At 37.0% G+C, this 17,608-nt stretch overlaps 1 protein-coding gene across 8 annotated transcripts in view; it reads left to right on the forward strand.

The window, feature by feature from the left end:
• Nucleotides 1-3,779: 3,779 nt before the first annotated feature.
• The window catches only part of raskol (Ras GTPase-activating protein raskol), a 605,213-nt gene continuing 591,384 nt past the window's right edge, over nucleotides 3,780-17,608 (forward strand). For 5 of the 8 annotated variants that reach the window (XM_069833949.1, XM_069833952.1, XM_069833953.1 and 2 more), the window contains exons 1-2: nucleotides 3,780-4,089; nucleotides 10,073-10,553. In XM_069833949.1, the coding sequence (XP_069690050.1) occupies nucleotides 10,478-10,553 (76 nt within the window). In that variant the 5' untranslated portion in view covers nucleotides 3,780-4,089; nucleotides 10,073-10,477. The remainder of the gene's footprint in view (nucleotides 4,090-10,072; nucleotides 10,554-17,608) is intronic. The other 3 variants (XM_069833962.1, XM_069833963.1, XM_069833951.1) reach the window with 2 other exon arrangements.

The following is a 17,608-nucleotide window of genomic DNA, read 5'->3' on the forward strand; positions in this document are numbered from 1 at the left end:
TTCTTTACAATAATTGCGCGATGAGCAGGTGCATTGTCATGCATAAGGAACGAGTTGTTTTCTACCCACTTCTCTGGACGTTTCCTTCTCACTGCATCCCGGAGGCGACGGAGGATTTCTACGTACAATTCTTTCGTTACAATACGACCTTCTGGAATGAACTCATGGTGGATGAGACCCTGAGAGTCGAAGAAAACTTCCAACATAACTTTGCCTTTGGAAGTGTCCCTAGGAAATTTTTGCTTCCGAGGAGATGTTTTCGATTTCCACTCAGATGACTGTCGTTTAGGGACTGGATCATACAAGTAGCACCAAGTTTCATCACCAGCAATAATTTTGTTTAAGAAATCACCATCTTCATCAGCCATACTGATCATGTCCTCAGCAAGAGTCATTCTTGTTTCTTTCTGTTCTGCCGACAACATTTTCGGAACTAACTTCTGAGACACGTAATGCATGTTGAGATGCTTGTGAAGAACATTGTGTACACTTCCGACTGATATTCCGACCTCTGCTGCTATCTCTTTTATGGTTTTATGTCGGTCGTCCCTCACAACATTATGCACACGCTGAGCGATTGCTTCATTTGTTGCAGTTGTTGGTCGGCCGCTGTGTACGTCATCTTTGATGCTATCGCGGCTACCAGAAAAGCATTTATGCCAGGCATACACCTGAGTTTTTTTCATTGCTGCTTCGCCATATGCTTCTTCCAACAATCTTAATGTCTCTGCAGGAGTTTTGTGTAACAAAACACAGAACTTGATGTTTGTGCGTTGCTCTGTGGACATAATCGCAAAATGCGACGAACAAACAAAACACTATGATAAACAATTGCCTACAACTCAAAACCAACAATCGCCATTATCAACAAACTTTAAGGAAATGACATCATGAATGTTACCAACAAAACAATGTATAATATCCCTTGTTATATATTAATACGAAAAATGGTAGTAAAATTCCGGGAACTTTTTGAACCCAGTAGTATGTTTACGAATGAAATAATAATACCGTGCGATACAAGACACGTATTCACATGCAACGGAAGAAACTGAAGTCGTAATGTAAGTACCGCGGTCCACACCTGTGGAGTAACTGTCAGCGAGTCTGGCCCGAAACCAGGTGGCCCGGGTTCGAATCCCGGTCGGTGCAAGTTACGTAGTTGAGGTTTTTTCCGGGGTTTTCCCTCAACCCAATACGAGCAAATGCTGGGTAACTTTCGGTGCTGGACCCCGGAGTCATTTCACCTAAATAACCTAGATGCTGATACAGCGTCGTAAAATAACCCAATAAAAAAAAAGTAACTAATACAACACAAGACTGATTCTATCGATGCCATTTCTCTTCCGACTGTACTCTTGAATATCATTCAAGTTATCTCGTGACCATTCCTCTCTCCCGCTCTTCCTTATCGCAGTGTTTGATTCGCATTCCTTCCGTCGGTACTGTTCTCCAACCAGGAGATCAACCGTGAAAGGAATGTGCTTACTATTGCGTCAGCTATTGGAGCGAAGCAGATAGATAATATTACCGTTATAACGTCAGTTTAAAAACCATGCGCTCTCCTGTATATGTTATTTCCTGTCTGGAGAGATTAAAAAACCAAGAGATTAACAGTGATCTAATTTTGTAACTAGGGTAGTATCAATATGTGTGTATCAATGTTATTGTTTGTGCTGTGAGAGCTAGCCAATACAGATACGAGTAACCACGTGTGTGACCGTATGACATCTTATGATATCAACATTCATTCACAGCATTACCCCGCTTCGTCTCAGTCCCAAAGACTTCCTCGTGGTTGGAGTACAGTACCTCTCATTCCCCTGCAGTAGGCTTGAGAGAATGCTGGAAACGGGAGCATACGTCATCTGCGCGAGACAGTTACGCTCGCTGGTTTCTGCGCACCGAGTTTTCCTTGTTGGATGCCTATACCATCATATCCTACCTCCCTCAAATCCATTTTCACATTATTCTCCAATCTACGTCTGGGCCTCCACCAAAGGTCTTTTCTCCTCCGGCCTCCCAACTAACACTCCATACCTATACATTTCTGGATTCGCTCATACGTGCTACATGTCCCATCCATCTCAAACTCAGGATTTAATATTCCTAATTATGTCAGGTGAAGAATACAATGCGTGCAGTTCTGCGTTGTGTAACCTTCTCCTTTCTCCTGTAGCTTCAGCCCTCTTAGTCCCAAATATTTTCCTGAGCACCTTATTCTCATACACCCTTAGCCTCTGTTCCTCTCTCAAAGTGAGAGTCAAAGTTTCACAACCATACAGAACAGTCAGTAATACAGGGTATTCATTTTTTTTACTTCAGTTTTTATTGTACCTGAGTTTTTGAATGTACTTCACTCCCACCCCTTCTACTAATGAAGTTCCAACTGTCCTCCACACAGAAACAAGGCCGCATATAGTAAACAGCACTGAGTTAGTGAGTATAGTGCGTTCCAGAAATATGTTCGTATTTTCCAGTGACGAAAGAGCTTTCAATATTGAATCATATTTTCGCAAAGGTACTGTCCGTTTGTCTACGTCGCATCCCGATTTCCCCCACCTACTTCTGCTCGCCCTTGTTTAAAAGTTGGGCTGTCTTAGCTCTTTTCTGAAAACATTAATTTCTGTTAGGAATTGGACGTTTACGTAATATTATACAACTTTTAAAATAACTTAAATAAAAGGGCCTCGTTAAGTAATTAACTGTCACGTGATTTCCCCCTTTCTATGATCCTGCGGCATAACCACTTAGACGGACAGTAGATAGCATGTCTGAGTAATTTTATCTTTTCTGATCGAGCAGAAGTGAAGATTGAATTTACAGTACGTAAGGTAAGCTACTCTTTTATAGAGTAGGTACAGAATCATTTCAACATAAGTTACTAGTACGAAGAACAAAACTGGTAATTGGGATTAGGTACAATAGTCTATAGTGCGATAATGTGCACATTAGAACTGAAGCCTGTATCGAAATGAACGGCCACCATTTTAAAAAATATGTTTCAATATCCATATTATGATTATTTTTCAATTTAACTTCATTCTCTATATTGTACGCTAATGTGCTGTGAACAGTATAATATACACCGCATAATGAATACATGAATACGTTCGCATGGATAACTCAGTTGGTGAGCAAAAACACTTATTGTTAATACTGTACTGCATTTTGATTAAACAAAAACCTAATGAAAATTATCGAGCTCAAAAATTGCGATATTTCCTAGTCTACGTAAATGGATGAACTATTTTTCTTCTCTCCTATACCTAGTAAAGTGATTTGTTTGTATTTTACGCCACTATCATCGAACTCCAGTCGTGGAAGGGTTGCAAACGGTGTTTCCGGTTCTCTAAAGGTATAGCCAGGTTAATATTAAAAATGTTAGTAAAAATAAAATTACGTCCCTGTATAACTGTTTATAATCGCAATTATGACGATCAAAATTCTACTTTGGTATGTGATGTAGGTCCACCGCTGATACAAATCCTTCAGACAAGTAGTGCGACACTGACTCCTTTGACCATGAAAATCTCCTCCTGTTCGCTACACCTAATGTCGCTTTAGATTAGATTGGTGGGAACTTCCGCGGCAATTTAATTGTTGCTAGGTAACCGCCCTGTTCCTTCGTCTTCGTGAGGTACGTCACGGGTGAGATTGCCCCTGCTTATGGCAGTCGGGCTGTCCAGTCGGCTCTTCCTTTCTTGGGGCCTTACAACGGAAGTTAGCGGTTTGAAGTACAGGATGATGTTCACGCCCAACTCTATTGTTTAGCCTCTCAGTCACCAGTGAGATGTGGGCCTTGATTGTGTACCGCCGTGTGAAGATTCTTGTGTTGTGAACAAGTGTAATGCTTCTGTTTTGTAAGATTCCGTGAAAGTGAAATGTGAATAACGATCCTGTTCTTTCACGTGTCTTGTAACGAACCCGAGAATTTTGCTTCTAACATTTTGTAATGTAGAAGTAAAATTGTGGAACCCGCTTTCATTGTGGTTCTTATGCAACTGTCGATCCTCTGAGGCTATCTACACACGAGTGCTATGGATGGGTATGCTCGGTTTGCCGCTAAATTAAAATCCCGTAGCTTAGGTAAGTCAAGTGAACCGTTCTTGGATAGTGTTGTCTATGAATTTGTCATCCGAGTGTTGAAATGTTTAAGGTTTCTTTACGTGCAGTATTACGCTATGGATGAATTTATCATTCTGGCCGTGTAATTATTATGCGTCGCAGTTACCTGATTTATTACGTGACCTCGGTGTCAGTGCGGATCCATATTGAGAGCTGAAACATGACACATGAGTTGAATCCAGTTGTAATGATACTTTGAACAAGGTGGGGGGGGGGGACAGGCGCATACAGATGAACAACAAAACATTACAGTCGAATTGAAGTTGAATTTTTAATTCTTTCCTTTGATGTTAAATCGTAGATCAAATTCAACATAAAAATACGCCAATATGGATGAAAAATGTAGAAGGATTGCAAATTTAAGTCAGTTCAGTTTATGTGTATATTACTGTGTAGTATGAATCCCTAACAAAGAATTTTATCGTATGTGCATATATTGTTTTGATAGCACTTTTCATTGTTCACATGAATATAGATCTATAATAACAGCATGTACTATGCCTACTCACATGAATTTCATTTATCATTGTAAGAAGAATAATAGTACCATTTTATAAAATTTAATTGAATTCCATTTTGCGACATGAAGGCGATATAATAATAATAAAAATGTCTCGTAATCATTTTATGCTAGTTCAAGTTATTTAAAAATACGATTTTCTTAGTGCTATTTCGTATTTATCTTCAATATCAACTTCAAATTAACCAGAAACATTAACGTGCAAGTAACAATGTATTATATATAAAAATTGTTTAAATGTCAGTAATTTGTATTGCAAACATGAAAATGTATAATTTAAATTGCAATAATTATAACTTATATATCTGTGGTCGGAAGGAAAAAGGTCTTAAGTAAAAATTTTATACTTTTCAGGAAAGCAGTAGAAAGATTGAAATTGGTGTCAATTTATAGAGTTTATAGAGTTTTTTTTAATTAAGAGGTTTTTCGTGGATATTATTTGTTTATATTCTTCTAAAATAAATAATGTTGCTCATTTAACACTTTTCCAGTGGCGTATACTGGTTAAAGGGTTTGGGCTACCGCTGACTCTATTATTACACAAAATATATCTAACAATTACTTTAATTTTAATTACTATGGTAAAACTAATAATACAAAATTATTACATTATGTTATATTATAAACTTTTTCTTTCGTAATTTCCTTGGGCTATCGCCGGTAGCCTCGGTAGCCCGCAAAATACGCCCCTGCACTTTTCTTGATTATTTCCAAAAATAGCCGCACTTAAGCCCTTTCAAAAGTAGAAGCCAAAGTGAGTAGAAGGGACTATTAAACATAAGACCTTTTTCATGTCAAAATAAATGAGAAATGTAAATTATTAGGAATGCAAAATTGGTTTTAAACAATTATAGGACTGTTTACCCTGGTGCTTAAAGTTTTAAAAGGAAAGGGCATCAGTATGTGATAAATGGCTAAAATACAAGTTAGACTTTTTTAATAGGGAAGCATGGAACGTAAACATTTGATGGTTTGTAAGGAATAAAGTATTAAATATACTTAAGTCCTTTATTCTGTGTGTGCTCGATTCAAAATGTACTTAGGTCATTTGGTAACGCTCTATAAATCCAGTCAAGAGTCTTATTTGACTTTAGCCATTTTACCAGATTGTAGAGAATTGTTTCCGCTTTCAGAATATATAAAAATCTCATTTTCACAAAAAATTGACTTAAGACTTTTTTCCTCCCGGCCACAGATATAAAGTAGGTACTGAATTTGTTTCAAAATTTAACCCTCAAAATACAAGCTTTCCTGATGTTTGGTTTTTGGAACGCAGTGTGAATTGCACCAGGCTGTACTTCTGTGTAAAGCTGTTTACTTCTCCAATAAAAGGAAGATGGTGGTCTGATTCTTGCCTCACACCTCTTCCGTTCATGCTACTCGTAATCGAGTGGCTCTGACAAGAAGAAGCTTCCTCTTCAATGTTAAATCGTTGCGAACAAGAAATACACTCACTACTAGTGATGGGCGAAGTTGTTCTTTTCCCGGAACAGTTCCGACGGTTCCAGTTCCGAAAAAATACTATGTTCCAAATAACAGTTCCGAAATAACAGTCACCAGTGGTGATGAGTCGGAGTCGTTGAGTCGTTCAAACGAACGGTACAGTACCCTCCCTCTTTACCATGCTGCTCACACTGGAGCACTCATAGGCATGACATAGTACACATTCTTATCTATAGATGGCACTGCAATGCACATTCGAATCGATTTTGGAAAATTGCTGTGCATGCGGACAGAACTCAAAAGCTTAATGTTAGTAATTAAACAGCTGTTGACTACAAGGACAGAATACAACACTTTGTTTTCGTACATAAAGTTATAAAGACATGGTAGCCAACTAAAAAAAATAACATAACATTTAAAAGATATGGTATGTAATTTCTCTTCTCTCTATTACATAATAAAAAAAACAAATCATTAATTTTTATTTTTACTTTTCTTAATGCAGTTATAATAATAATAATAATAATAATAATAATAATAATAATAATAATAATAATAATAAATATTACAATTTCATAAATAAAAAAGATATATATTGGCAGTACTGAAACCTGGAAACCCCGCAGTGGGTTAGTAAAATGTTGGAATCGCATCTTTACCAAAGTGTAATTTAAACTTCGCATTAAACCTCGCTCTCCAAATCAGTACTTATATGGGTAGTTTCCAACAAATAATGCTACAACATTTTTGTCGTTCTTTGATAACAGAGAAGATAGCACAAAAACTTGTGCTTGTCAGACTTAACCTCAACAAACGACATACAGACATTGTAACTAAACCACTCATTACCATTTACGACTTTAACCTTTGTATAGAATCAGCTGATCAATGAATTAATAATAGTATGCGTACTTTATGACTTTGTAGAATGTTTATAAAACAGAATTAGTCAACTAATGGTGAAATAAACCATAAAGCGGGAATCAATATTACAGATTATTGAATACTTACTATAACATTACAGATGATTGGCCAGTCTTACAAATGTTGATATTAAAGTTCGCGCCACCGCAAGGATTTCAATGTCCATGCGCCCCCCTCCAACCACGTGAGAGTTTCAAGTACAGTGTAACTGCAGCTGTCGTTGGTTCATCGGAACAAGCTCCGACGTTCCGACTGTTATCTCGGAGTCGGAACATACCTTGTGCAACGCGGTACTGCGAGCCCGCAACAGCTGGGCAAGTGAGCAGCTCGGAGTCGGAACACTGTTATTTCGGAACAGGAGGTTCTGACCTACTGTTCATTTTTGCAACAGTTCCGAGGGAGTCGGAACATACCTTGTGCCACGCGGTACTGCGAGCCCGCAACAGTTGGCAAGTGAGCAGCTCGGAGTCGGAACACTGTTATTTCGGAACAGGAGGTTCCGACCTACTGTTCATTTTTGCAACAGTTCCGAGACCGGAACAGTTCCAAAATAACTGTTGTGTTATTTTTTACCCATCTCTACAAGAAATACACTCACTACTATAGTCGGGCTGTCGAGTGATGACACTTGGCTAGTGACGTCAGCGCTTGTTTTCCATGTTGTCGTTTTTATAACTTTGTTGATCAAAATTATGACGAGGCATGTACACAATATGATCATCCTGCTCGTGACGTCCATATTGTTGTGAACATTGATGTCATGGTTTGAACCCAAGTCTTCAAGTAACAAGAGAGCCAATAGGAAGCTAGAGTATTCGTGTTTATTTTTAGGAATACTTCGAGAGACAGGGTAAAACAAGACATTCATTTAACGACCATTTCATTTTACCGGTACTTTTCCCCCAGTCAATTTGCGGAGAGATATTATTGCCGACCAAAATATGAGACCGCAGAGGCCTGTAGTGATCATAATGCGAACACGAGTAGAATGTCTCTGGCAGTTCTCCGCAGTGAAAATAAAACTAGGAATATCAACTGCTATTTTATTATAAATATCAGTCTCCATCACTGTTGGTGACATTGGAAATATGTAAATTGGCAACATTGGAGGTGACACTGAATTTATGCAATGTTCTTAAAACAGTTCAAACTATGAAACAAACTGCTACCAGATCAAACATCGTTGTACCTCACTTGTGTTACGAGATCATGATTGTGAAAAAATGTTCTGAATTCCAAGTGAGATAGTGAATTGAAGAAAATTCTTAAATTAAAACATTTAGACGAAGTCTGGGTGCATCTCTTCAAAAGTGTTTGAAAAGATCCAAATTTAAAAAAACGACAGTTCATTAAGTGTATCTCTAGTACAAATGTAAATGCTGAAAGGCTGTTGTCTGCATGAACTCACTATGGACGGATGAGAAAAACAAGTAGCGTATGAAGACATTAAAATCGGTGCTCATCGTGAAATAATTTTATGCTCGACCATGCCGAAATGTAGTAATTATACACCTAGTAGTAGCCCTTTAATGCACCTCATTAAAGTACACCTATTCATTATAATTCAGTTGTTCAGCCAATGAGAAATCACCTTTGTACCATTATAAAACCGCAAGTATCGATTATTCTCGGATATGCAATCGAAAGACAATTAGTGAAAAGTCACGGAGGCTGGAAATCCAATACTGTCGCAGAAGGTTATGTTCTGTTACTATAATAATTAGCGTTAATTGTAAATAATATTCAAATAAATTCAATTTGTCATCTCGTTTTTCAATTCTAAATCAATTTCCAGGTTATATCAAGACTAATCTTCATGTTATTATCTAGATTATATCAAGGTCAATGACATTCGTGCCTCGGAAAAAATCAATACTTTCGCGTCTGCGCACATCTCACAATTCAGATCAGTTCCGCTCCTCACATAACCATAACATGAATACTTATGAATAATTTCAAGTTAGAAATATGGTCGAGCATAAAAAGTCGTATGAAACTTGCCTATAATGGTAATTAAGACGCTTGTATGAAAATTATGAAACTCGCTTGCGCTCGTTTCATAAACATACTCACGTCTTAATTACTACCATTATAGGCTCGTTGCATAATGTACTATTTTAGGATTGTGTTGCATTTCATGACGTAATGCTTCAGAACAAACAATATTGTTACAAGTACTGTAGTTCATTCTTCAGAAAGTATTGTACGTGTGAATGATTTTCAGCCACCGGCGTAGTTCAGACAACAGCGCGTTTACTAATCCGGAATTCCGCTCGGGCGTGGGTTCAATTCTCGTTTGTGCTGATTATCTGGTTGGCTTTTTTTCCGAGGGTTTCCCTAATCATAAGGCGAATGTGAAGTAATCTGAGGCGATTCCTCGGACTCATCTCGCCAAATACCATCGCGCTATCACCATCGACGCTAAATAACCTAATAGTTGATACAGCGACGTTAAATGACCAATTAAAAAACTTATTTTCTAAGAGGTACATTTTTAATTTATTTAGGCATATTCTTTAAGTGCTTTATTTTCAGTAATAGTATTTAATTTGATTTAAAGACAACATGGATAAGCGCGATGTAAAATATAAACCAAAGCTCAATTTTTTTTTTTTAATTGGTGCCGAGTATTTCGTATATTTTCTCATGTTCCTGGGAAATTGCAGAAATTCTCGACATAAAGCAAGCTCATACATAAGACGGATCATCACTCAACGGCCTGGCTATAGGATCTCCTCCGTGCTGGGCTTCCCCCGTGATCACGTATGCCTCACGGAACTCCGGCTGCGTTTAGTTGCGATGCGAGCGCTCGACTACGCGACGCCACACGCTCAATCGAAGCTCGAAGCAAACCATGAATTATCGTTACCTCCATTCACGCAGGAAATCGATTTCGATCTGCTACCAGTGTGTCTGTTATCTGGCGTGGGATAGTTAAATACATTGCTGCATCCATAGCTAGATTTTAAATGTGCTATAAATGCGTTTATATTTTGTTGGCAAGGTAGGATTTAATGTGTGTGTTTTATTGTGCTTTGTCATTGTTTCTTATTGCAGTACAGGTGTGAAAATATTCAAGAAGACATTTTCTCTTTAGTTTCTCTGTGTTATAAAAAATAAATCTGTATAATTATTTCTGTCAATTATAAAGCCCCTAATTCGTGCACTGTTAGTAAACCTCATTATTCACTATTGTAATATATGAAGTAATTATCTGTGAAGTGAAAAGATTCTCTGTGTGTGACATTTCTTGGCTGGATATCTTCGTCTCCTGTGAACCACGCGTGGAGTTTCTCATGTGTCACCGTACACAGCACCAATAGTGAACGTCGTACTGCATGTTCTATTCCTTTGGAATCAGTTGCGTCATTGTGACTCTAGCAGACGGATTTGGCCTTTCTTTTATCGTAACATCAGTTCGCCGTAAACGTGTGGTTCTGCGATTGTTGGATTATATACAAGATGGCGCACAGACGAGTTTGGACTTCGCTCATGCGGCGGAAGAAGAAACCTCACACGCTGTCCGTCGGGTCCCACTGTGAGTTAAAACGTTAATCCAAGCTTGTGTAAATAGACACTTATGAAAAGAATAGGATAATGACGTATTTCTTTATGCTTCATCAGAGGCACATATTTGTGACGTCATCGTCTTATTTTTTTTATGCTTCTGCAGATTTCTCAGCATGGTTGTGTCAACATGGCCGTTGCAAGATATAGAGGCACTTGTTTCTTGTCATTTCGCAATCCTTGAGAAAATTTATTCGACTGGCTTGTGTTTGTAGAAGCTGGCAGTGACAGAAAAGAGAGATTTAACATAGTAATCCGCCGTAACGACGTTTTGATAACCATGCTGGTTGTGTAAATGGTTGAATTGACATGTTTATAAAATGAAAGGCAAGGAATTGCTTAATTCTGTGAAGAAATTTTGTTTGCCGAGTCATTACCAGATAGCTATTTTCCCGGAACTGATAAGTATCTTTCAGACACGCAAATCAGACGAATCATACGCATTGTGTAGCTGAAAATTTTTGCATCGACATCATTTCGGGTCAGGCTTATGACATTTTCTTTTGAAGACTTGATTTTTCTACCGATAGATTGTGGCACTGCATAGCAGAGTACGAACTCTTTGAAATTCAGGCACATAACCAATGCGTATGACTTTGATATGTTTTAAGTTAGATGCAACTTGCAATAACAATAATAATAATAATAATAATAATAATAATAATAATAATAATGCGTTTACATGTGAAGTTTTAGATTTTCCGTTAATTTCCTGTTGGTTCATTGTCTGTAATATTAACTATGGTCGCCTACATGTAGAGGGTCATGGTTGTTGTACGCCTCTTTCATTACAAGTGACAATGAGTAATTCACACAGGCGTCAGTCTTTTGTTTTGATAAATTCAATGGCACTCATAAAAAAAGAAATACAGGAGAACCTACTCACGTTTTTTCTTCATAGATGGCATGTTAAAATGCATCGGACACAAAATAAACGTGCACAAAATAGTTTTTCCACTCCAACTGCCTTAAGTATGCTGTTATTAGCTTGTTCTTAGGGAAGTAAATGGATTTTACCGTGATAATGTTGGTTGCTATTGACGACGGGACGTAAGTCACATTACTTCCGTAGGAAAGTAAGTGAATATTATATTATACATTGAGGGACAGAAACGCATGATTTTCCGCAAGGTATATAATTGGAGACCGAGAGATTTATCCCAAAGGCTACAAATGAGGGGAACATGTATTTCGATCCCGTGGTGTATATACTATTTTTTCCAAGGCGCGACTGAATTGTAGCATTTTATTTTATTTTTCTTTATTAAAGTTTGTTGGGGCTCTTTTTATTGAGGGCAATGCTCTGAAGCAAAGGAAATGTCAGCAACGTTCTTCTGTTTATATTGATTGTATTGTTAGGATTTGTATGTGCAATGCAAAATGGATAGTTTTGAAGAGCCAAAAGAAATAACGTAAGCTGCTAGTGAGGCAGTTTCTGGTTTACTGCTGAAAAAAAATCCAGAAGATTGAAAGTGCATACACTCTTTTTAAAGAATAATGTTATTGAAGAATGTACATAATTATGTATTCATAAAAATCTTGTTTCTGTATTTCACAGAAAGATTGAAGGAATACGAGTCTACTACGATATGGGCACAATATTCTATGTTATAGTCCCGTCGCTCTAATTTCCGGCAGCCCATCACGTTGCAGGTCGGCTACATTTAAATGTGGGCGTCTTGTGATTCGCTGATGAAGATGTTATGCATTTCCTAAGGCTCGATAAATACTTAATATAATCGCCCGCCATTTTGGCTCTTTCGTTGGCGTTCGCAGAAAGCACACGAGGACGTTATTTGCCGCTCAATTATTTGCTCAATTACAGTGCGTTTGGTTTATTATCATAGGAGCTACGACACGATGTTTAACGGTGTGGCAAATAGATTCCTTGTATGGTAGCTCGGCAACGAAAGAACAAAAATGGCGAACGATACTACCTACCTAGACTTTGTAGAGCCTTCACTTCCTAAGACGTAAGCAAAGAGGAGGAGTCACTCCGGGAATAACAGCGTCGCGACTATAATATCTTGTTTAATGGTAAATGATAACATTGATATTAGTAAATATGGAAAACTTATTGCATTGTTAAAGAGGAATTCAGTTGGATATAGTGCAAATAATCTGAAGTATTGTCCTGGGATGATGTTCAAACTTTCTTGTCGAAAGCGGATGGCGACGTGTTAAAGTAATTAGCATAATTATTATAAAGTTAGATCGCTGTAAAACGTGTAGAGGTAATATTGTTGGCATTTTGTAATAATGATTGATTGCTTTTGTAGATTGCTTTGGTTTTAGGCGTAGCTATTGCATGTCGTTGAGACAAGCTGACGAATTTGAAAATCAACGACATTGAGGATACAGGCTCATCGCTGATTGTTCAGATACGAATAATTCGAAGAACGATGTTCCAAGAACGTTCGTAGTCATCAGTAGAAGTAAAAATGTAGATTTTCTTGGTTTGTACCGTAAATATGTTGCACTTCGGTCTGAAAACACTACTCACGATCGATTATTTGTTTGTTACAGAAGAGGAAAATGTACAGTGGGGAAAAATACGTTTGGGAAATTTCCAAGTTTGGTAGCAGCATGTTACCAGATGCATAAACCAATGTAAATTTAATATAAATACCAGTAAGAATGTTTAGAAGTCATCACTTATTTTAGACATTTTTTTTAAGTTCTCATAACGAATAATTTCCAGGGAAAAATTGTTCCGGGGCCGGGTATCGAATCCGGGACCTTTGGTTAAACGTACCAACGCTCTCCCAACTGAGCTACCCGGGAACTCTACCCGACACCGATCCAATTTTTCCCTCTATATCCACAGACCTCAAAGTGGGCTGACAACCGTCAAGCAACCAACATTTGAGTGCACACTGTTGGTTGCTTGACGGTTGTCAGCCCACTTTGAGGTTTGTGGATATAGAGGGAAAAATTGGATCGGTGTCGGGTAGAGTTCCCGGGTAGCTCAGTTGGGAGAGCGTTGGTACGTTTAACCAAAGGTCCCGGGTTCGATACCCGGCCCCGGAACAATTTTTCCCTCGAAATTATTCAAATTAACTTTACAGGGAGTTATTCCTTAAAGCTTAATTTGCTTCTCATAACGAGTTAGAAAGGATGACACAAAATGTTGCTCTATTCTTTTTAATAATATGGTCGTAGTGTTTGCATCGATTAAAGAGTAGCTTTAACACTGCGCAAAATCCACAGTTGTGGGCTTGAAATCTGTTTAATATAAGAATGTCCATTGTCAATATAATGTCCTGTGTTGTCTTCCTAGTTAGAAGTTCGGAGTCATGTCGATCCCATGACATGTGAATTTCACTGAATGTCTATCTGTTGTCAAGTCTGTATGGACTTGGACCAAAATTATTCGACAGCTATAACAGCAGTATTCGTTGTCCTCTGGTAATTCCGACATCTGCAGCCATTATTTCGGTTGTTGTCAATCCTATACTTAAATGTCTATCCAAATCTTGATATATTTATAAACACATAGTTACATAATACATGTGAAGTGCGTCAGTTTTGTTTTATTTATTTTGTCTGATCATTTTTTGCACGTTAATACATATTGTGCTCACAACGTTGTAATTGGGTCAACCTCATTGTTACATTTAGGTTAGTGCGCTGTCAACTTTTGGCTCAGCACGCCATTGAGTTCGCTGTTATTCCTTCAAATCGAAATTTCTTCGTGACTGAGTTTATCATTGCGGTGTGTTTGTCACTGTTAAAGTGCAGAGAGAATGCAAACTGTGCAAATTGGCACTGCTACATACATATGAGTCACGCATCGTAATACTGTACGTAAGAGTCTGTCTATATTTGGTGCAGAGCTGATGATGTCTGAAGTCACGAGAATAAGTAAGATAGGAAACATGGCTCAAACTACGTGTGCGTGTTTTTTTCTTTCCTCTCCCATTATACTTAGAGCAAAAGAAAATGTGAAGCTGAAAAAAAAACCTTTTCCAGCACTCTTGGTACTGAAAAAACGGTTTACGTCATACCTTCTATCTGTATGTGTATGGCGATTTGTTTCAGACTATAATATGGTTTTGTTTATATTTATTATCCGCAAGTCCAATATGCATAATTGAATATTAATTTTTTCTTCGTATAATAATGGATCTTTATTTAAAAAATAATAAGACATGACGATTTACCGAAAACCGCTTAGAATTTTTTTTTCACGATTTTTATGTTATATAATATTGCACTGTAAATTAAAGCACTAAACGATCTAAAATAGACAGTACCATGTCTCCAAAAATGTTCCGTGGTATATTTTTGTTTACATTAAGGTACACATACCAAATAACGCCACCTTAACACTTCTTCAGTCACTTTTGCTCTGGAAATAAGTTATGTACAAACACGAAAATTATGAAATAGAAACTGTAATCTTATCTTTACAAAATAGCACAATGAAAATGGATATATTATATACCGAACAAGAATTAGAACTCAAATAGGAAAACTTTGTAAACTGGCGCTATTAGGAACAGGTTGTCCAATTAACGTCACCTATTTTCTAGTAACCTATACACTTATAATTATTAATGAATTATTTTTCCTAAGCAACACAAATTGAACTAAGCAACTAAATTTGAGTTTCTGTTATTAAAAGATACAAAATCACTCAATACTAATGAAAGATTCTTGATCTGAAACTGAAACACCAGATGGATTAAGAAAATATGTTTTCCAGTGACTGCTTACTTTAAAAAAAAGAGACAATGTGACACAGTAGAAAGTTATTAAACACAGTAGAAAGTTATTAATATGAATGTTTTCCAATAAGTAAAAACAAAAAATTAAGTTATGTAAAATAAAAAAAAAATTTAAGAGTTCGATAAGCAATTGAACCTATATCATCACTGCACATTCTGAACATTTGCAAGTTGAAAGCTTAGTGATTTTCCTGATGTATTCACACTTATCATGTAAATACCTCGCACAATATGACATAATGACATGTTCTCAACGCGATCTTCTTCACATATAAAACACGTCCAACTAGTGCTTGCACTTTATCCATGGGTTGCAGCTCATGTGTTGTATTACTGGAAATGCAATACAGTGTGATTCCGTAATTATCAGTGGCACTTGTAATGTTTGCGTCCAGATGAGATGATGCTCCATCAAATATCAACACCACCTCCCCTGCCACCTTATATTGGGCGAATTGATCAAGCCAGTGGACGAATACAGCAGTTTTCATAGAGCCCTTGGCACTCATGACAGTCTCTGTTCCAAAAGGCATATCTGTCTCCCACTCCGTCTACAAACTCTGGCTTTTGAAGATAACCATACGTGTACAAAGAGCATTAGCGCATGTAACAATAAATTTATTGTGACATTTTCTGCGTGCTCAGATGCAACCAGATGCTCTTTCTTGCACCTCTCCTAGCCAGAACAGTCTGCTGATGCTGTACTGTCAGCCTTAGTACTAACATGACCTAAAATTTGTCTGTAGACCTTTAACGCCACATGGCGTTAAAGCGCTACATGACATGCCTGTTTCTCTAACATTTTCAAATTTTATAGATAGCAAATACTTTCTATGCATAGAAGAATGTTTAAGGATCACAAAAATATATAGTTTAATATAGTTATTATCAGGGAAAGGATTTATATGTAAATACATATTTACTTATAAAGCTAATATAATTTATATTTTGCATTATCTTTATGTTTCACAATGTGTAGGGTTGAAAAATCCTACTTTTATTTTCCATATTTTTCCATATTTTAGAGTTTAGTACATATTTTCGTTAATTTCCATATATTTTCCATATTTCATATAAAACAGTCCATATTATATTAGGTTTAACAATAAAACAAAACAAAATTCCATTAACTTTTAAAAATACATTTCAACAATAGAGATTTAAACACATGTTCAGTAATCCCTTTAACATCAGAGTTATTTGAAAATTAGCAGTCCTATCAACAATGGGAAAGTAAGTTACAAAACTGTATTAATTTAATTTAAAATTTTTAACACACTTCAGTTGTGCAGCTCAACAGTTAAATGCCAGTCAGAGTACACATAGGTTCAGTTTTGTAAATCATACTATAAAGACGGTAAATATGCCAAAAGTACGTCATTCAGTCAATTTAAAATCAAAACTAACAAGTTACATTTCAGAATTTAAAGAAGATGGTTTATCAACTGACAATAAAATATTATTTTGTAATTTGTGTCAGTGTGCAGTATCATCTACACAAAAGTTCCTGGTGCAACAACACATTACAACTAGTAAACATCAGGCCAACAAACAACTAAATTCCAAGCAGAGACAATTGTTTTTAACACAACCAACAACATCGAATGTAAGATCTGAGTTTAACATCGACCTGTGCCGTTCTCTCATCTCTGCTGATATTCCTCTCTACAAACTAAAGAATAAGGTCTTCAGGGAATTCCTTGAAAAATATACTCAACATACAATCCCGGATGAGTCAACACTTAGGAAGACGTATGCTCCATCCATCTACGATGAGACAATACAGAAGATAAGAGATGAAATTAAAGATAGTTCAATTTGGGTTTCCATTGATGAGACTCCCGACAAAGAAGGTAGACTTGTTGGTAATGTAGTTATCGGTTTGTTAAGTGAACAATATTCTGAACGAATTCTTTTACATTGTGATGTTCTAGAAAAGTGCAATAACAAAACTATAGTTAAGCTGTTCAACGAAGCTATGGGTATCCTGTGGCCAAAGGGTATTATGTACGATAATGTGTTATTCTTTATTAGCGATGCTGCCCCTTATATGGTCAAAGCTGGACAAGCATTATCTGTTGTATATCCTAAATTGACTCATTTTACTTGTGTGGCGCATGCATTTCATCGTGTGGCAGAAGTGGTCAGAGACAATTTCCCTAAAGTAGATTTGTTGATTTCATCAGTGAAAAAAGTATTTCTCAAAGCTCCCAGTAGAGTTAACGTGTTGAAAGAAATGTACCCTGAAATTCCATTGCCACCAAAGCCAATTTTAACTAGATGGGGTACATGGCTA

The sequence above is a fragment of the Periplaneta americana genome, chromosome 8 (genome assembly GCF_040183065.1).
Source record: "Periplaneta americana isolate PAMFEO1 chromosome 8, P.americana_PAMFEO1_priV1, whole genome shotgun sequence".
Lineage (NCBI taxonomy): Eukaryota > Metazoa > Arthropoda > Insecta > Blattodea > Blattidae > Periplaneta > Periplaneta americana.